This window comes from Lynx rufus, unplaced genomic scaffold (genome assembly GCF_022079265.1).
Source record: "Lynx rufus isolate CCGP_SWC_20201006 ecotype Redwood Valley unplaced genomic scaffold, mLynRuf1.p SCAF_27, whole genome shotgun sequence".
In the NCBI taxonomy this organism is placed as follows: Eukaryota; Metazoa; Chordata; class Mammalia; order Carnivora; family Felidae; genus Lynx; species Lynx rufus.
In genome coordinates, this window is record NW_025814842.1 from 15,160,531 (window position 1) to 15,182,938 (window position 22,408).

Here is a 22,408-nt window from a genome sequence, read left to right on the forward strand (position 1 = left end):
CAAGCGCGCACTCTCTCTCTCAAAATAACTAAATAAATAAACATGTTTAAAAATGATCATATATAGAAATGCACTGACAACTGAACGCAAAAATGCTTCATTTTTTCCTTTCTGTATGGAAAGGCCTCAGGCCTTCTAATCTGTACAGAAAGGAAAAAAGGAAGAGAGATTTATGTTTGCAAGAAATCAAGTGGCTTAGAGAAGAAGTTTGATGCTCCTATTGGACAAAAATAAACAAACAAACAAACAAACAAATAACCAACCAAAACAGCCCAAAGATCCAATACTATTAAAACCAGAATCTCTAAGATAATCTGGGGCTGTTAGGCCTGGTCAAATAATTTAGGAGTTAAAGAGCAGGAGGATAAAGAGGAAGGAGAAAAGTACCATCTACTGAGTATTCATCATGTGCTGGGTGCACTGTGCTAAGTGCCTTACCCTTCTCATCCAGTTCATTGAACACTCATGGTAAACTAACAAGGTGGTTGCCAGTTTTGCCCATTTTAAAGTTGATGAAACTGTGACTCGAAGGGTTAAGTAGCTAAGTAGCTTGTTCAAGAATCCACAAGTGTCAACGATGAGATTCAAGCCTAGAGATTCGGAGCGTGTTCACCTAGCCCTGCACCACAATGTCTCCATCAGAACGGCCTTTCACAGGCAGCGCTGGCCAGGCCTCTTGTCACAGAAAGCCAAGAGCAGTGTTTCAAGTCTCACAGCAGAATGTCTCCAACTGTGGTCAGGACAACATGCATCAGAAGGACCTGCAAACTCAGGTTCTTGGGCCTCTCCTGAAACGGAATCACTCTCCAGGAATGGAGCCTTAGAAAGCGTATTGTTATATTCGTCTAAGAACTTCTCAAAGGTGATCAAAGAAATTGAAGACCCAAATAAATGGGAATAATAAGTAATATTAATTAATTATACAATTAATAATGGTTATATATAAATATGTAACTAACAATTAATTAAAAATAGAACTGTATGTGTGGCAATCCCACTTCTGGGTATTTATCCAAAGGAAATGAAATCAGTATCTTGCAAAGATACCTGCACCCCCATGTTTACTGCAGCATTACTCAGAATAGCCAAGACATGGAAACAACATTTCTATCAACAGATGAATGGATAAAGAAAATGTGGACACATGCATAAAGAAAAAATATAGACAGACACAGGACATATTATTCAGGCCATGAGAAAAAAGGAAATGCTGTCATTTACAACACGGATGAACCTGGGGGACATTATGCCAAGTGAGATAAGCCAAACACAGAAAGGCAAATACTGCGTGAACTCACTTATGTGTGGAATCTAAAAAAGACCGTTTCCATTAGTTGTTTTCTTCTCTGTGTATGGGCCATACTCTCATTTGTCTGTTTCGTGACTTTTTTAAATAAACACTTAACATTTTAAATAATATTATGTGGCAAGTCTGTGCATCGGATACCTCCCAAACCAAGCACTGTCGCTCTGTTTGTTTATTGCTGCTTTTGTTGTTACTGAACTACTTTGGTAAATTCTGTATTCTTTCTTGCGTTTAGCCTGTTGGGTTAGCTTAGTGGGCTGCTAATGACTGGCCAGAGATAACTTAAATGCCTTCAACTGGTAAGGCTCCCAGACTTTGCTACGGGTTGTGCGTGTGTGTGTTGGGGCATGCCTTCAATGCCCAGTCAGGCAGTTGACGGCTCTGCCTTAGTCTTCACTGTCTGCTTGTTCAAGACGTCAACACTGGGGAAGAGGTGAGAACACAGAGACTTGTCAAATCTTCCCTGGCAAGCCCACAGCCCTGCCCACGTGTGTGCGCTTCCAGCTTCCCAGGAACATACGGGGCTTTTCAAAGTTCCCTATGAACATCTCACTGCCCAGCTTTCCCCTTTAAGTTCTTTGGTCAGCTTCTCGTTTGCCCCGACCATTACTGCTGCTTCAGGCAGCTGTGAAGTTAAACAGCTGCCGCTGACTGTTGATGAGAAACACCCCAGAGAAAGGCTTTTTCACTAGACAAAATATGAGTCACTTCAAATAAAGACAACCCCTGTGCATGAGGGGTTCCAGGGAACTGCCACACAACCCACATGATGACAATTCTCTGGAAATGGGACTTTGAAGGAGTTCCAACTCTGTTTTGCCTCCTCCCCTGGCTGCCAGGCTGCTGGTTTTTACTAGGACTATAAGCTATTAGCTTTTATGGCTACTGCAGAGCTGGGAAGTCAGAACGGAATAGAACATATTAAGACATCAGGAAACTCAGGACATAAAATAGGACATATCGACATATCACAAAGCTTACTGTTCTTATTGAGATTCAGCCATTTTTCTAGAATAAATGCTCCTCAGATTGTTGTGGACCTTTGGTTAAGACTCTGACAATTTTTGCCAGTGTTCTCACTGTTTTTATAGAGAAGCAGGTTTTGAAGGTCTGTACTGTTATTCCTGCTGACATTCATCACGTACATTTTGTTTTTATTTCTACCATTATTCATCACAACATTTTCTATGTCCACTGTGATTTCTTCTTTAACCCATACGTGAATGAGAAGTGCACTGCTTGCATTACAAACATACTGGAATACTCTAGTAATCTTTCTGTATTGATTTATAGTTTAATTCCAGTATGTTCAGATACCATGCTCTGTATGATTTCAATACTTTGTTGAAACTTGCTATAATGCTCAGCATATGGCCATTTGGTAATTGTTCTGCAAAGCAAGTTGCAGAACTTGCTCTTGAAAAGAAATTATATTCCAAAGTTTTCTTGTTCCAATGCTCTCTTTCTGTAATACAGGCTAAATGTGTTGATTTAGTCGTTTGAACCTTCACTGCTGCTATTGATTTTAATTCGCTTGTTTTATCAGTTTGAGAGAAATGTGTTAAAAACCTACCATTTTTCCTTATAGTTCTTTCAATTTTGAGATTACGTTATTGAGTGTTTGCAAGTTTTAAGTTGTTCAACTGTTTTATATTCCTGGTGGGTTTAATATTTTATTAAGAAATGTCCATCTTATCTCAAGTAACGGTTCTTGTCTTAAAGTATACTTTGACCGATTATTATTTAGCCTACCTTTCCAAAAGTGAAACTTCTAAGTGCTTCCATGCATTATCTCATATACTCACAATGCCACATTAATACCAAATCAGCTCACAGGTTAGGAAACTAGGCCCCCGAGCAGTCATCTTCCCAGTGTCACTAAGACAGCAAGAGCTCCAGTTAAGATTCAAAGCTTCTTTTAGACCAGACCCCAGCCCTTACCACCTCACTGTACTTCTTCTCTCTCTTTCTCTCTTTTTTTTTTAGCTTATCTAGACATGCATATTTCTGAAAAGTGTTCTATCAATGCACAGACACAAGAGAAGACTGTATTTTAAATTTAACATGTTTGCTACAAACAAAATGGGCTGGGAGGAGGGAAAAAAGCGTCTACTGAAAGGATCAGGTGGTATTTATAATTCTTATTTCATCGTAAGTGGTTTCCTGTAACCACTTAGAGCTAACAAATACAAGAAAACTTTATTAAAACTCATACATTTCTTTAAATATTCAATAAGCATCTAATATATGAAGAGCAATACAATAAAGGTTCTCTAACATATGTATGGTGAATGTCTTAGCAAAAACTAAGGAAAACAGGGACACCTGGGTGGCTCAGTTAGTTGAGTGTCTGACTTGATTTTGGCTCAGGTCATGATGCCGGGATCATGTGATCAAGCCCTGCAGTGATCCTGCAACCACATGGTTAGCATGGAGCCTGCTTAAGATTCTCTCTCTCCTTTTGCCCTTCCGCGGCTTGCTGCCTCTCTCTCTCAAAAACAAACAAACAAAAAAACCAAAGGAAAAAAACACAGCAAACAAAGTAACAGAAATACCACTGGAAGAAGCAACACAGAATGAAGTTCACACCTGGTTTTAGAAGAAGGTGCTCAAAAGTAAATGGACATTAGCACAAATTTGGTGGTGGTGAGGAGGCCTGAGAAGCAAAGTGTTAACTGTGCCAGAGTTAAATATGGAACATAGTTCTATAGTCTTATGATCAGCAGCTAACACACAGAAAGCTTTGCATCAACAATATTTTACCAAAAAAGAAAAAAATAATAAGATTTTAAATGTAAATTTAAAAACAACATAAAACAAACAGATAAGAAAATAATGATAAAATAAAAGTAAAGCGGGGGGACTCAAGACGAAGCTAAGAATGTGCCGGTCTACAAAGAGCTACACAAAGTCTACAAAGGGCCTCTCACCCCAACACATTTATAAAGACGGGGACACAGTCATAAGTTTCAAATGAACACAAAAGAAGAACAAACCAGTTAGTTTCTGCGAGTCCTCAGAGAGAAGAGACTGTTCGGTGTTTAGAACATCACTCTCAACAACTTCATCACCTTACAGCACGATGACCTTCAGAGGTCTGCCTTTAACAAGGTGTCTTTCTGTAGGTCATTGGCATCACAGCGCAGAGCAATTTACAAGAAGGAGTGACATGGTGTGCTCTGGTAGACGAATGGTGTGACGGACCTTTCTGATTGCAGGGTTGAATGCAAGCACAGACTGTACAGAATTAGAATAAGGGTCCTAAATTCCCATGTCTGTAGGGGCGGAGGATAGTGTGAATCAAGCAAGCCACTTTTAAAGGAAAAAGTTCTTTGGACACCAAAACACAGACTGCATGTGAAACACAGAGTCTACCCTTTGTTGTTCCACATTTGCTAGAAATGGTGACAAACTTCTCTGCTATAAGAGAATGCATGGTGCGACCCCTCTGACAAGTGGCAGGTGATACTTAGCCTCATAGTGGAGGAGATGACAAAATGGACAACAGTCACGCAGGCTGAAAACCACAGGCTTCATCATAAAGATAAACATTACACGGTGCGATGCTGTATAAGAAGATATATATATTTGATCTTTGTCCCTGGGTCCTGGCATGAAGCGCCTAGAATCCTGGGAATTTCCTGAATTACAGAGGTGAGGGAAGCATCTTTCATTATCCGTAATAGACCTCTACAACCACAAGGAATTACTTTACTAATGAGGGGACTCCTGATGGGTCCCTAGACAGCTTCAGGATAGGGACTGGTTGCCAGAAGAACCAACCACGTGATTAAAAAGGTTGGAACTTGCAGCCCACCCCACCCCCAGCCTCTCGGGAGGGGAGACAGGCCAGAGGTTGAGCTAATCACCACTGGCCATGATTGAATCAATCATGCCTATGTGATGGAACCTCCGTAAAACCCCCAAAATGATGGGGTTCAGAAAGCTTCCAGGTTGGTGAACACACGGAGGTCCTGGGAGGGTAGTGTTCCGGGAGATGGTGTGGAAGTGTAGCGACCCTTCCCCCAGGCCTTGTCCCATGCACCTCTTCCATTTGGCTATTCCTGAGTCGTATCCTTTATAATAAGCCAATAATCATAAGTAAATGGTTTTCCCTGATTTCTGTGAGCCGTTCTAGCAAATTACTGAACTGGAAGAGCGAGTCACGGGAAGCCCCAATCTATAGCTGGCTGGTCAGAAGTACGGGTACAATCTGGGACTGCGGCTGGTGTCTGAAGTGGGGCAGTCTTGTGAGACTGAGTCTTGAACCTGTGTGGTCTGCATTAACTCCAGATGGTGTCATAACTGAATTGTAGGACACCCAGTTGGTGTCCGCAGAGAACTGGAGAATTGCTTGATGTGGAAAAAATCCACACAGCTGGTGTCAGAAGTGCAGCAAGTAATAAAACCAGGTAAGAGTGAAGTGTTATAGTGTGGTAAAAACGGCACTTTTCACTCGGCCTTTGATAATTTTTGCCACACTGTCTTTCCCAAAAGTCAGAAATTCAGATTTTATACAAAATCTCTGGATGTTAAATGTTGGCTCAGAAAACAAACAAACAAAAAAGCTTTTGAACATGGTGCAGGACAAATAAAACCTACTTCTGGTAGACTGCCAACCTGAAACCTCTGGTCTTAATGACACTCCAACCATCCCACATAACTATATATTCTTTTTCAACTGAGTGCCGAAGAAATACCGGGTCCCGGTGGCTCAAGTTTATCCTCCTTGACAACTACAGCCCGTTGTGCCATGGAGCGGACTGCAGACACGGACATATTCCTCCTCTCCCTACACCCACGTCCCCTTGCCCTGCAGCTGTGAGTGCCCTCTCGCTGCCTCTAAGCTCAGCTGTGACTTGCTCTGGCCAACAAAGTGAGCAAGTGTGACACAAGCAGGGGCTGAAAAGATGTTTGTGCACTGAAGCCTGCCCTCTCCTGCTGCTCTTTGAGGCCCTGCCACCACGTGATGAAGTTGAGACTAACTTGCTGGAAAATAAGCTACATGAGTAGAAGCCCCAGTTGTCCCAGCCATGGCCATCATGAACCGGCCAGCCCAGCAGATCTGCCAACTGACACGTGAACAGCACTGAGGCCAGATGAGATCAAAAGCCCTCCCAGCTGACCCAGAATTATGAGCTAAATAAATTGACTGTCAGTTTGAGGGACTCAGTTTTAAGATGAGTGACTGTAAGAAAAGATAACTGATAAGAGACTGTGATATATAGGTTATATGCCTATTAAAAATACCACTATATGGGGCGCCTGGGTGGCTTGGTCAGTTAAGCGTCCGACTTCGGCTCAGGTCATGATCTCACGGCCCATGAGTTCGAGCCCCACGTCGGGCTCTGTGCTGACCGCTCAGAGCCTGCAGCCTGTTTCAGATTCTGTTGTCTCCCTCTCTCTCTGCCCCTCCCCTGTTCATGCTCTGTCTCTGTCTGTCTCAAAAATAAATAAACGTTGACAAAAAAAATTTAAAAATACCACTATAAAACCACTTGTTTTGGTGAAATGAAGAGGGCTTTTCCTCAAGAGAAAGGGTTTTTATGGTCCAATCACTACCGGTCCTATTATTAATACTATGTGTCTTACATATTTTCGTCACTTTTATTAGCCCCTGTGTTGACAAAATCATAAAGCTGCACAGAGTCTAATAGCTTTCTCATTTGCCTAAGGTGTTCGCTTCTATCCTCCATAATCCTTGAGGACCACTCACTGTAAAAACTCCCCTCAGTGGAAGAACTGTCAGCAAAGAGCCACATACTTTGGAGTTGGAGGGGAAACTGAAATTCTCTTAAGGAGAAGTTGAGTATCCTGGAAAGGCAAGTAGCCTGAAAGTAACACTTGCATGTGGGTCAAGGGAAGGCCAACTGACAAAGCCAAGAATCTCCTTAGAAGGTCTCAGAGTATGGGCGATACTACAGTAATCTAGAAAAAAAAATTGTTTTAATTAAAAAAAAAAAAAAAAACTTAATAAACCCCCCAGTCACTCAGACAGCTTCATCACTTCCTAGTGCATGCTCAATGCTAAAATGGTCGCAAGATGTCCACTTGAAAGCTCAACTAAAGGAGCTGAATTTTTTTTTTTAATGTTTCTTTATTTTTGGAAGGGAGAGTGATAGAAACAGAGAGTGAGTGGGGAGGGGCAGAAAGAGGGAAACACAGAATCCAAAGAGGGCTCCAGGCTCTGAGCCGTCACAGAGCCCAATACCAGGCTTGAACTCACAAACCGTCAGATTATGACCTCAGCCAAAGTCAGACACTTAACCAACTGAGCCACCCAGGTACCCCTGAAGGAGCTGAACTTCTATACAGAATTAGCACTATAAACATTAGGGAGGACTTCCAAAATTCAAGACCTCTATGCTCTGTTCATAAATCTACTGCCTTGTTTTTCTGAAAGACACTAAGACACCAGAGAAACTGGTATTTGGATTCCTCCAAATATCATCTGTACTTGGAGAAGCATTTCTCTTTCCATTTTCTCTTGGGCCACAGGGGTAAAAGTGAGAGAGCACTTGGCTCAATTCAAAGAGGCCTCAAGTCAGGAAAGTATTAGTTTACAAGTAGGAGCATCTCCGGACTATTGTTTCACTACTCTACAGTCCAGAGTATTTGAAACTTGTCGTTTTATAACACATTGTACTATTTGGTATGTCAAATCTCAGTGTTCTTCTTTTAAATTGTTTCTGAACTATTCACATCTTTCTTTGGAGAAATGAGGGGTAGGAAAGCCACCTTATATTTGGGACCCCTAACATATTACTCCCACACCAGTAGGATTGCTCTGTTTTAGAGAAAGTACACCTAAACATTAAGCTCGTTAATCCGTCTCTATTAGGCTATCAATTATCAGAAATTCTTCTCGATTCACGCATTAATAATCAGTGTATCTCAGCTTTGGGTTTTTTCCTCTGTCTAGGTAGATATTTCAATAAATAACCAAATATGCCAACTCTTTGAAGTCCAAACCTAAAATGGCTGCTTCCCATACATTCTCTCCTTTGCCCAGGTAAGGACATAACTCAAGAAAGGACACACTCCCTTGAACCATGGCACCCTTAATATAGGAGCTTAAAGAATGCTTTAGAAATCCAACACAGAAACTTCCCTTTTCCAAGAACTCTTTCTTTCTTGAGTATTCTGCATGGGGTGTACCCGTCCAGTTATTAAACTCTTGTGTTCAGGGGCACCTGGGTGGCTCAGTCGGTTAAGCGTCCAACTTCGGCTCAGGTCATGCTCTCACAGTTCGTGAGTTCGAGCCCTGCATCAGGCTCTGTGCTGACAGCTCAGAGCCTGGAGCCTGCTTTGGATTCTGTGTCTCCCTCTCTCTGCCCTTTCCCTGCTCACACTCTTGTCTTTCAAAAATAAATAAACATTAAAAAAACAAAAACAAAAACTCTTATGTTCAACATCAGAGAAATTTGCTAACTTCCCATTCCCCCACCCCTGCCACTTCACCTCTTCCTCTCTGCCTCCCTCCCAATTTACCAGTGCCCATTCTAGAGGACTGGGTAATCAATGCCTTTGTACCCATTTGTTCACTGATGGCAGAGACCCAGTAACACTTCCTGAACGTTCACTATGTGTCAGGCATTTTGCTGGACGCTTTTGAGTACACAGCTTATTTACTTCTCTGTAATTCTCCTCAGTCCATATTGGCATTCACAAAGAATACTGTGCATGAAAAAACAATGAATTATCTTCCTTGGTTATTATTTTGCAGGGAATCACCTACATCCTACTTCTGGCAGATTTAATTCTTTTTACACATGTATAACATGCCTTAAATTAGGGACAGACTCCCTTTTTGTATATGCTATGTGTGTGTGTGTATCGTTAACACCTCTCTATCCCAACTTCTCCCTCATGAGCCCTCTGAAAACCCAAGGGTTTTAAACCTAACAAACGTTGTTTAAAAAAGAATGGTAACCCCATGCAAAATTGATACACTGACATTTTAAAAACATTTCCCTTTTAACTCTACCTATTTATACAACTTCAAAAAGTAACATTTTAGCTATTGTTGTAACAACTTTGTTTCTTTTCATATTACTGCCCGGTGGCCAATAATTTTAACCAACTCTCTGATTTCCTATGATGTTAAATTTTAAACTTTGTGCATGCCTGTGTGTATGATCATTTTTTTTTACAAACAATAGTGTCTTTTTTATTTACTAAATTGGACATGTGACCCTGTGTAAGTTTAAGGTATACAGCATGTTACATTTATATATTGTAATAAGATTGCCAATATACTATTTATTATATTACATAATTATAGTAATTATTATGTATATTCATTATACTATGCATTAGGTCTCTATGGCTTATTTACTACTTGTTACAAGTCTGTACCCTTAAACACCACAATCTTACACCCCACCTTGTTCCCTAGTCACCACCATTTTACTTTATTGTTTTTTTAACAGATTTAACTTTTTTAGATTCCACATATAAGTACTTGTCTTTGTCTGACTTGCATAGCATAATGTGTTTGAAATCCATCCAACTTGTTGCAAATGGCAACATATCCTGCTTTCTCATGGATGAGTAGATTTCATTGTGTATTGTACCACAGTTTTTTTCATCCATTCATCTGTTTATGGGCATTTGGGTTGTCTCCATATCTTGGCTATTGTGAATAATGCTACAATAAACATGGGAGTACATATCTCATCAAAATCCTGTTTTCATTTTCTTTGGGTATATATCCAGAAGTGGAATTGCTGGATCATATGGCAGACCTATTTTTAATTTTTTGACAAACCTCCGTATTCTTTTCTTGGTGGTTGGACGAATTTACTTTCCCACCAATAATGTATAAATTCCCTTTTTACCACATCCTCACCAGCATCTGTTGTCCCTCGTTTTCTTCATGGTAGCCATTTTAACAAGTATGAGGCGGGATCTCATTGTGGTTTTGATTTGCATCTCCCTGATTGGTGATGTTGAGCATCTTTTCATGCACCTGTTGGCCATTTTGATGTCCTCTTTGCAAAACTGCCTATTTAGTTCTTCTGCCCATTTTCTAATCAGATTGTTTTTGTTACTAAGTTGACTGACTTCTTTATTTATCTTGGAATGTTGTGTGTATGTCTGTTAAGTCCATTTGCTCTAAAGTGTGGTTCAATTCCAAGTTTCCTTCTTGACTTCCTTTCTCAATGATCTATCCATTGATGACAGTGGGGTATTTAGGTCCCATACTATTACTGAATTATCTATTTATGCCTCAAGATCTCTTAGTATTTGCTTAATCTATTTCAGTGCTTGGATATTAGGACTGTATATATTTGCAAGTGTTCTATCTTCTTGATGTAATAATGATTTATTTATCGTTATATAATGACCTTCCTGTCTCTTATTACCTTTTTTGGCTTGAAGTCTATTTTGTCTGATATCAGTACTGCTCCACCTCCTTTGGTTTCCATCTTGGAATATCATCTTCCACCCTTTCACTCTGAGTCTGTGTGAGTCTTTAGAGATGAAATAAATCTCCTGTAGGCAGCACATAGTTGAGTCTTGTGGTCTTTTAAATCCATTCAGCCCCTCTGAGCCTTGTGATTGGCGGTTTCAGTCCGTTTACATTTTGGGTGACTCATTGACATGTAAGGATTTACTAGTGGCGTCTTATCTCTCGCCTTCCATTGTTTCTTTTTCCTTCTGTTCCTACCTTTGTAAGTTGGTGGTCTTCCATGATGATTTGCTCTGTCTTCCTTTTCTTTATGTTTCGTGTCTATGCTCTACATTTTTGCTTAGTGGTTACCATGAGGGTTACAAAACACATCTCATAGATAAAATACTCATTTTCTACTGATAGCAATTAATCTTGATTTGCCTATAAAGATTCCATCCTTTTCTTTCTTTCTTTTTTTTTTTTTTTTTAAGTAGGCTCCATGGCCAGCACAGGGCACAATATGGGGCTTGAACTCACAACCCTGAGATCAAGACCTGAGCTGAGATCAAGAGTCGGACCTGAGCCAACCAGGTGCCCCATATTATTCAGTATTTTTGATGTCACAAATCTTTTCATGCTGTGATTTTGTTACCAAGTTGTAGTAGCTATAATTATTTCTAATGTTTTTCCTTTAACCTTTATACTGTAATTAAGAGTAGAATATGCTATTCTAAAAGTCAGTTATAGTTTTCTAATTCTGATTGTCTATTTACCACCTTAATCAGGGTTTTGTGTGTACTTTCATCCTCTCATTTCAGCTTGGAGAGCTCCCTGCAACTTATCTTGTAAGGTCTAGTGGTGGTGAACTCCCCTCAGTTTTGGTTTGTCTGGGAAAGCTTTTATCTTTCCTTCATGTTTGAAGGATACCTTGCCAGGTATTCTTGGCTGGCAGTTTTTATCTTTCAATATTCTGAAAAGTTATTCCTCTCTCTGAAGCTATAGAGTTTCTGCTGAGAAATCTGCTGATAGTCTAATGCAGGTTCCTTTTTAAGTTACTGTCTTTTTTCCCCCCCAGCTACCTTTAAAATTCTTTATCATTGACTTTTGACAGTTTCAATACAATATGTCTTGAAGAAGGTCTTTTCATACTGAGATAAGTGTTATATTAGCTTCATGGACTTATATGTCCAGTTCCTTCCCCAGGTTTAGGAAGTTCTCAGCATTAATTTCTTTAAATACACTCTCTGCTCCCTTCTCCCCTGGTATACCAATTCATCTAATGGAGTCTGATAGTTCTCACAGAGTTTCTTAAAAAAAATTTTAATGCTTATTTTTTTTTTTTTTGAGAGAGAGAGAGAAAGAGTGCCAGCATGGAGGGGGAGAGAGAGACTGAGCCACCCATGCACCCTCACAGAGTTTCTCTTTCCTAAATCTTAAAATCTTACTTCTCACCATGGGGGAAGGGAAGGAGGAAAAAACAGTTTCAAACACAGAGGGAGACAAACCACAAGAGGCTCTTAAATACAGAGAAACTGAGGGTTGATGGGGGGACGAGGGAGAGGGAAAAATGGGTGATAGGCATTGAGGAGGGTACTTGCTGGGATGAGCACTGGGTGTTGTATGTAAGCAATCAATCATGGGAATCTACTCTCAAAGCTAAGAGCACAGTGAATACACTGTATGTTTGTTAACTTGATAACAAATTATATAAAAAGAAAAAAAGATTAATGTCAATATTATCATTTTGATAAAATAAATGACTGTAAATATAAAAATAATCATTTCCAGATTCCTTTCTTCCAGCTCACTGATTCTCTCTTCCATTTGATCTGCTCTGTTGCTGGTGCTTTCTAAATGCATTCTTCATGCCATTCATTGAGTTCTTCGGCTCTAGAGTTTGTTTGGTTCTTCCTTAGGATTTCAACATCATTGGTAAAGTACTCGTTTTTTTTTTTAAGTAGGCTTCACATCCAGTGCAGAGCCCAAAGCAGGGCTTGAACTCACAACCCTGAGATCAAATCTGAGCTAAGATCAAGAGTTGTATGCTTAACCGACTGAGCCACCCAGGTATCCCAGTAAAGTACTCCTTCTATTCATGCCTTTCTAAGTTTTCTTGTAGCTTGTTGAATTTCGTCATAATAGCTAGTGTAAATTATGTCATCAGTTAGATTGGAATAGTCTGTGTTTTGGGGTCCAGTTGCTGGAAAACTGTCATTTTCCTTTTGTGATACCATATCACCATGATTTTTCATAGTGATTCATGATAAGTGCCTCTGCCACTGAATCTGAAGTAGGAAACACCTTTCTTACTTAGGTCAAGCCTTTACTTTGAGTCTAATAATTTAGACAGGTTGGTAATTGGGAGTCTTCCTTTTCTTTTCCAGAAGGTGGTGCTAAAGCACAAGTTTTTGCTTTCTCCTGCAAGAGAGGACTCCCCCACTAAGGTAGGGAGAGCAGTGCATTTAAAGAGGGTGGGGTGGGGCGGGGGCAGCAAAATGGAAGGAGGTGTGTGCTTAGCACCTGGGGCTGTGGGTGTGCCCGTGACCAGGTAAAAGGATCCTAAAGTGGGGAGTTCCCAGAGCTGCAGGGCAGTCCTTTAGCCTAAATCCCCAGGGGCAGACAGCAGGAAACTCTCCAGTTCTGTGTCTGCCTTCTTCCTTTCCCTTTCCTTTCCCCCAGTCACCAAGGTCTCTCAGAGACAGCAGTGGTTCCCAAGCTGTGTAGCAAATGCTTTCAGCCTCCACATCCTCTGCCAGTAGGGTCGTCCCCACCCCTATCAGACCTGTCCCTGCAGCCTCTGCTGCCACTCCCCTCACTCCACAGCCTCCTCCAACACCCAATCTACCCACTTTTGGGTACACACGTGAATGAATCTCTTGGGTGTCCTGGTGTGCTGCACAGAGGTGTGTTTTTGTTTGGTTACGATATCTCATTACTTGTAAATGGAAGGCAAGGGAAAAAAGGAAGAAGGCAGGCTGCCATGACTCTGACATCACTCCAATAGTATCTTTTTATATTTGACAATTATTTTCTTTTTTTTCATGTGGTACTTTAGAGGTCAGCATTTACAAAACAACTTTGAATTTTGAAAGTTCATTGTCTTCTATTCCTATGTGGGAATTTCACCAATATTTCACCAGCCATCTACTGAGAACTTACAGGCATTATACTGGTGACATGAAGATAAATAAGCAGGGGGCACCAGTCTCAAGCAACTCAGTCTAATGGGGGAAACACAGGTAAATAAATAAAATGTAATGTTTTCCATATTATAATATACGCATAGTTCAAGCGGAATACAAAAACAGGTCATTTCCAGGCCCCAGAAGATGGTCATCTCCATCTGGAAAGCGCTCCCTCTATGTCATCCAAACCAAATCATCTTACCTACAAAACCTGTTCCTTCCTTATGTGATCCTCTGCTGCTCTGGGGCCCCCTAATCCTAGCAATCGGCATAGCTGGAACCTTCCCAGTCGTTAATTGGTCCTCTTCTACGCTGGGCTCTCAGAGCCATGCAGTTTGCCAAGTTGATCTATTATGTCTCAATAATATCTTTTTTAGGACTCCTCATTCTCACTGTCCTACTTTCATCTTTATGACTCTTACCTAAAAGAACACTCTATCTAGTTGCCTGCTTTTTGGCTCTCCCATTCTATACCATGCTGGCAGACTGCTCTGCAGGAAGCAAGATCTTTCCAAAGAACAGCACTTAAAATCCTCTACAATCTACCCCCAACCTTTTCAACTTGGTTTCCAGCTGCCAGTCTCCTTCACACACTCTGTGGTCCAGAACTATATTTACATAATGGTGTCACAAATACCCTAACTTCCTATTTTTCTCGGGAGATTCTTATTAAAAATTACAGCTTCCTACCTTCAAGATCCCAATTAAATGATAGCTTCCCTGAGAAGTTTTACTGTTTCTCCCACCTGGAAAAAAAAAAATTGCACTCTCTTTTGAACTTCCCCAGCAACTGATTTGTGCCTCTACTCTTTTTACTAATGTTATCTTCCCTAATAGAATGAATTTTTAAGAGTAGGACCATCTCTGTTCCCAAAATGCCAACATTTGTATGTAGCTAGTAATCGATAAGTCCCTTTTGAATACATTACTGCCTATTTCATTTCACAGTCAAACACAGATCCAAGAATATCTTAATAAGCTGGATGTCTCACCTGATTTCCACAGGGAATTGTGCATTTGTGACCAGGAAACTGGAGATTTTACACTCATGGAGTAATTTCAAAAACCTATTGATTTCTGGGTACATGATGGGTTCTCCCACAAGGGACAAGGCACAGTGCTTTACCATCATCCCTTCTTCAAAACGATCTTCTCTGACACCTGGGACTCCTGGAGAACACAGTGAAAAGGAACAAGCTCAGTAAGGCATAGAGACAGGCTATCACTTTTGTTTTTCTTAATTACAGATTTTTAATTTTTCTAAATGGCTCTTTGGTTAGAGACGGAAAATTCATTTGTGATACCATTCAAATAATACAAAACAAGGGCTGGGAGGGAGAAACACTAGAATTAGTAAATCAGAGAAAGCAGCAATCCCATCCTCAGTCTTAATACTAATTAAACTACATCAATACAAGCAGGCGAAATGAACTTTGATAGCTAATTATCTGAAATGCAGAACGTATTACTTTCCATAATTTGCTTAGCTCTGTATTCTTTCATGTTGGTTTAAGGAAATGAGCTCAAATGTTTATCAACAGATAAGTGGATAAACAAAATTTAGTATAAACATGAAATGGAAAGTTATTCAGCCTTGCAAAGAATTGCAATGCTGACAGGTGACAACATGGATGAATCTATGCTAAGTGAAATAAGCCCAACACATAGGGGCAAATATTGTATGTTTCCACTTATCTGAAGCACCCAGAATAAGCTAATTCAGAGAGACGGAAAGTAGAAGGTTATCAGAGGCTGGGAAGAGGGAGAAACGAGGAGTTATTTTTTCTTGGGTACAGAACTTCTGTTAGGGATGATGACAAAGTTCTGAAAATGGATACTGCTGACGGCTGCCCAATATTGACAATGTACCTAATGACACTGAGTCATACACTTTAAAAATGGCTGCAATGAGGGGCACCTGGGTGGCCCAGTCGGGTAAGCGTCCGACTTCAGCTCAGGTCACCATCTCACGGCTAAGGTCACGATCTCACGGCTCCGTGTGTTCGAGCCCTGCATCAGGCTCTGTGCTGACAGCTCAGAATCTGGAGCCTACTTCGGATTCTGTCTCCACCTCTTTCTGCCCCTCCCCCATTCACGTTCTGTCTCTCTCTCAAATATAAATAAATATTTAAAAAATTATTTTAAAAAATGGCAGCAATGGTAAATTCTGTGTTATGTATATTTTACCACAAAAATATGGGGGGTGAAGGGAATGAACTCAGTATAAGGAAAAGCCTCTTCTAGACCAGTCATTTCCCCCTTCATTCCTCAAGTATTCTGCATTGTGAAACTAAATGGAGTTGGTCCAAAAGTATACAGGAGAGAAAAACAAACGTGAAGCTCTTACCTTTGGCTACATGTTAGAATCACCGGGAATGTCAAAAACTAGGTCCACCACCAAAGATTCTATTTAATTGGGATGGGTATAAGCCAGGATAACAGGAGATTTAAACTTCCTCAAGTGATCCTCATGTGCAGCCAAGGTCGAACACCACTGCATAAACCAGAGCTCCCCAAATGTGTTTGCACATTGGAATCACCTGGGAAACCTTAACACTTCCAAACCCCAGGCCCCAGCACAGACCAACTAAATCACAGTCCCTGGGGGAGAAGCACGGGCATCGGCAGCTTCTGAGGCTCCCCAGGTGATTCCAATGTGCAAACAAAAGTTTGGGGACAGTTTTCAACCCTCACTGGACATTGGAACTACCCAGAGTACTTTTAAAAATCTCGATGTCCAGGTAGTATCCCAAACCAATTAAATCGAAACCTCTGGGGAGGATGGGACTCCAGCATTTTTTAAACACTTCCCATTTGATTCCAGTGTACAGCATGGGTTGAGAAAAACTGTTCTTACTTCTAATGCAGAAGGCACTCCTGACAGTCCCTCAATCTAAGAATCTGGAAGACTTGGAAAGAATATAAAAAGGGAAATGAGGGGTGCCTGGGTGGCTCAGTCAGTTAAGCATTGAACTCTTGATTTTGGCTCAGCAGGATCTCAGGATTCATGAGTTCGAGCCCCGCATCAGGCTCTGCACTCTCAGTGCAGAGCCTGCTTGGGACACACACACACACACACACACACAAAATCTATGTGGAAATAAGCAACTGCAACTAAATACCTGAGAGATCAAACTAACGCAATACAGGCTAAAATCAGAACAATATAAATGTGGCAGGTGAGATCTTCTTTGATCACTCTCTAACTGCAATTCTGAGAATGTACTTCACATTTCACATCAGTATTTTTAAATGAATAGTTTTTTATGTGACTGAAATCGAAGATCTTAACTCAAATGAATCAAGGTTTTAAATAAAACCTCATTCTTGACTCAACTCTACGTTGCCAAAACAACTCCGCATTAAGCATACAATTTCCTTTTCATAAAAAACATCATTAATTTTAATCCCCTCATGAGCAGAAGAGTAGAAGGGCAGATTTAACCTGAACTGCAAAAGTAACCTGAAACTCAGAATAACTGAGCACTGGCTAGGCCCTAACTGGATGTCATGTGAAGCAGGTCTAAATTCTGGTTCTACCGGTAAGCTGCTTTGTGTCCTTGGTCAAGCCACTCAACCTCTTTATTCCCATTCCCTGATCTACACGTGGGGATTTTACACACACACACACACACACACACACACACACACAGAGCTTTTGTAAGAATTCACTGAAATACCTAGTGCAGTACCAGGCCCAGCACAGAAGCATTCAAAAAATGTTAGCTGCAAATATTTTTATTACAATAATAATTATTTATTTTTTGAATTGCAACAGAAATTCAATCTTTCAGTTATCTTAATTAAAATGTTAATTCCACTCAATTCAACATATATTTATTGATCACCTACTATGTGCCAAATAGTGTTCGAGGCAAGTTTTCTATAGTAAATTGTTTTATAAATAATTTCTCTATTTAGAGAAAACCCTCTGCCTTTGTGAAGCTTATATTCTTGGGAGAGATACAGAATAAACATTAAACATAATAAATCTGTGAATTCTATACCACTGTGGTCCAAGAAAAGGTTCTGAGATGATGGAAACGTTCTGTCTATTCAATCCAATACAGCAGCCACCAGCCACATGTCTGTTGAGCATTTAAAATGTGGTGTGGCGTCACTGATGATGAACCAAATTTTTTATTTTATTTAATTTTCACTAATTAAAATGTAAAGGGCCACATGTGGCTAAGGACTACCACACAGGACATGCGTATCTTTAGTATATTAGAAGGTGATCAGCATATGGAACAGAAAATGTACAGCCGGGTAAAGAAAACTGGGGATCCAAAGAGGTAGGCCGTCTCGTACAAAGGGCGGTGAGACGAAGCTCACTGAAAATGTGAGATCTGACTTGAAGGAGATGAGGGAGGGGGCCCAGAGAAGAAAGAGGGAAAGGGCACTCCAGGCAGCAGACAGCAGAGCAAAGGCCCCATGGTGGGAGCATGCTGACATGTCCAGGGAATCTGAGAAACATGGGTAGTCACTGCAGGGTTTTGAGAAAAGTGGCATAACCTCAATCTCCCTCTAAATAGAACCCCCTGGGTGCTATGCTGAGAACAAAGGGGCAAAGAGACAGGCTCATCTGGCCAGAGGCTACTGTACAATCTAAGATGGTGGCTTCCAAGGCTGCGGTGACAGTGGAGGCTGCAGGAAGAGATCTTGAAGATCTAATCAATAGGACTTTCTAATGGATTGGATGCAGGATATGAGACAAAGAGAGGTGTCAATGATTTCTACAAAGCTTTTGGCCAGAGTGACAGAGCGCCACCAAAGGAGACAAACAAAACGCCTTGGGGGTAACAGGTATTACAGGGAGGGAATAACCTGTGTTCAATTTCAGACTGGTAAGGTTTGAAATTTATGTTACATGTGTGAATGAGTGTCCAACATTCAAGTTTGGATTTTGGAGGAACTGGGTAGAAACAAACATTTTGGCAAACATATGGTATTTCCATTCCTGGCCTGAACAAGACTGCCAGGGCAGTGAGTGAAGACAGAGAAGAGAACTGAGCGCTAGGACACTTGCGTATCTAGAGAAAGCAAGAGGGGTCGGCAGAGGACACGACCAAGGAGCAGCTGGGGAAGGAGGACGATGTAAAAGCAAAGGAACCGGCTGTCATCTTCTCTGAGAGCCTGAACTAAAAACATCAACTTGCCCATTTACACAATGACAACAACAAAAACTAAGACAGAAAAAAAGCCCTGTGGATAAATCTTCTAAGAGTAATGATTCCGGGATTTAAAACTTATCCTAATTTTCTCAAAAGTAAGGTATTGAGAAGAAGACATAAAATCGTGGTTCTCTCCTTCATAAAAGCAGACTTCTATTTCGTGCTCACTGCCAGAGGCTATTATAGTGATCTTTCCTGAAACAAGGCCCTTAGGGACACAATTTCCCGCCTGCCTTCACTGTCCTCAAGGAAATAGGTCAGAAAAGAAGACATCCTCTAAATTTCTAATAGAAAGAAGCTTTGGAGCAGGAAAATAGTCCAGGGAACAGCAGATGCTACATTTCAGTAACACATCTATACAGATACTTCCCACGGGGTCTCCTTCTCCTCACCCCACACACACACACACTCTATTCTCATGTTTCCCTTAACCTTAGCCCCTTCACTACTACAATGTGCTTTGTCGGTATGATTCCCCACCCCCACCCCCACCCCCACCCCCACCCCCACCAGCAAATTTCTGACATTTCTCTTATCCTGAACAGCTTCCTGATCCTGGACCATCACTACAGCCATCAGATTAACTACAAAGCATACCTTCTCTCACGCAAAGATGCCAAAGCAGAAACTTAAGATGCCAGAAGTGTTACCCTCATGTCATAGCAATAAAACCAAGTAACACAAAAATAAACATGATACATTGCTCAGCACAGAGTATTTATGCCTATTTTAAAGTGTGGGTCAATCAGAAAACATTCTCTTCTTTCTTCTCGTAACAATATAGCTCCTGGCCAAGATCTTCCTAAGAAACCCCCCCAACCCCGCCCCTCTTGAACGTCATAGATAACTTTGCTGTTGTCACTTCCACTGCGAGGTTTCTCATAAACAACCTTGAGAAAACAATTAGCAGGTGATGCTGTTCCTCACCGCCCCCACGTTTCTTCTGGATGTGTACTTTAACATACCTCATTTGTAAAAACCATCAGTTGGAGACCCTTTATTTCTTTGGCATTACTTCAGTTTTAAACTACAGATGAAAAATATCTGGCAACAAATAATGTCTTTTCCATCTTTGCACTTTCAGGACTGAGGACGTTCCTGACAAAGAGTGTGCACTCACCCAACTGCTGAACTGTTGGGAAACTGAGCTAAGAAAACCTCCACCCCACTCTCCGGGAACTATTTCTCCTGCCACGGTAGTATTTAGAGGGGGACAGGCAGCATTCTGAAAAGATGCTGAGCTGCACTGAAATTCTGACCCACTTGTAATCAATATAAACTTAATTTTGCATGTGTATAAAGGGAAAGCTAATGAAGGTCATGAAAAGAAAGATATTTTAATGATTCAATTAAAAAACTGAAAAGACAATGATTGCCCTCGGAACTGAGAACAGAAGCACAAAAGGGAAGCATTTAAAAACTCAGAATATCTTCAAAATCTGTTCAAGGCTGGCCACTCAGCTAAAGCTTGACACCCCGCGGGAATAAGCAACCACACAGCAAGTCTCATCCTCCACAAAAATAAAATCATAAAATGACTGAACCAGACCCATGGGAGAAGGCAGGTATTCACCATGGGCTAGAAAAGCACACTAAAAAACAAAGGACTCCAAGCCGGAATAAGGGAAATGATTAATGAGTTAAGAGTAAACCTTATCTAAATACAGGATGTAGTCAGGATATGCAGGATATAACCAACTAAGAATGGCTTTAATTCTTTGAAAATTGTCTTTAAATGTTCCTAAAGCATTTCTGTTTAAGCCTGAAATTTGTATTCCCACAGATACAGCATTATTAAAATGAAGATTAAGTTACCATTCAAACTCCCCAAACACCAAATTAATCTGCAATATACTTAAAACTACAGTACTAATAAATCTATTTCAATGTTACCTAATTAAATACAAAATTTTTTCCTATAGTAAAATGTAACCCAAATTCAACTAAGGAAACCGCTAATACCCTAATTCCTTTGGTTTCTTATTTTGTTTTGCTCTTTTCAAGCCACAAGGGGGCACAGGGTAATAGCACTGGCGCTCCAACAGGGAAACTCTAATCTGGGTTTGGAAGAAAAGAAAGGGGAACTTTCCTGAAGGGCCTCGGAAAGTGAGTAATTACATCACGCGAGGTAAGCCATCTCTCCAGACCAATCCCTACTGAGGAGTGCAGATTTGGGGAAGAGAGACAACAGACTCCACCAGGGCTAAGATGAAATCTAGAGGTACGTATCTGCATCTGTAGAGTCCAAACTCAGGACCCACGTCACGACTGCACCCGGGTACGGGGTTCAGAAGCGGTAGTGTGACTTGTATGAACCTCACCATCCTTACTCTGAGGCTCACTATTCAGAAAGGAAGGGGACCGGTTTTATTTACACCCACTCCCCTAGGGATGAATGAAAACTAGAACACAGAGATTTCACTCACTGCAGGAGGAATTTGGCTTCATAACAAAAGAAAACTTTAGACTATAACCACTGAGTGAAGTTATAAATTAAAATCTCACTGCCTGATGAATGTCTACAATAAAATAAACAACCGTGAATTTGAATGGTTTAGATTACTTTCTGCTGAGAGCCAAGAAAAAACATACCCAATATTCTGAAACATTAAAATTCCATTATTTTGCCCAAGTTACGTTATTTTTTACAAGAATACAATTAACATGTTTGTCGAGGGCTACAGACCACCAGCCGTTTTCTAGAAGAGCTCTGGATTCTCACAAAGTATGTATTTGATCCTTTAACATTTAGGGCTTCCTCCCCCCCCCCCTTTTATAATACTATAGTATCAGAGCCAGGTGTACGATAATTATTGTAGCAATAAGGGCCACCTGAGTGGCTCAGTCGGTTAGATGAATGACTCTTGCTTTCGGCTCAGGTCATGATCTGACGGTTCACGAGTCTGAGCTCCACATCGGGCTCTGCACTGACAGTGCTGAGCCTGCTTAGGATTCTCTCCCTCTCTCTCTCTCTGCCCCTACCCTGTGCATGCTCTCTCTCAAAAATAAAAATAAACTTCAAAAAAATTTTTTTTCATTATTATAGCAATAAGATTTCCAGAGAAGCCAATGTCTTAGTTAAGCTTGGAATGAAATAAAAAGCATCAACAAAGAGTTACCACAATCCTAAAACTGGTGATGAAGAGAGCTCTCGCTCTTTGTGAAAACATAAAATTTAACAAATGAGACCTCCTTTATGCTCATGTGTCAGCCTTTCTACACCCACCCCACCTTCAAATATAAATCCATTTTCTACTGCTACTACTACTTTAAAGAAAAACTGCTTTGGTGCCCTGAACAGTGTCAGCGTACAAACGTCAACCAGCTCCAATTTGAAAACCTTTGT

General features: G+C 40.7%; 1 protein-coding gene across 1 annotated transcript in view; it reads right to left on the reverse strand.

The window, feature by feature from the left end:
- The window catches only part of LOC124519297 (S-adenosyl-L-methionine-dependent tRNA 4-demethylwyosine synthase TYW1), a 213,882-nt gene that overhangs the window by 86,041 nt on the left and 105,433 nt on the right, over positions 1-22,408 (reverse strand). The window contains exon 12 of the mRNA XM_047089449.1: positions 14,881-15,058. Within this exon, the coding sequence (XP_046945405.1) occupies positions 14,881-15,058 (178 nt within the window). The remainder of the gene's footprint in view (positions 1-14,880; positions 15,059-22,408) is intronic.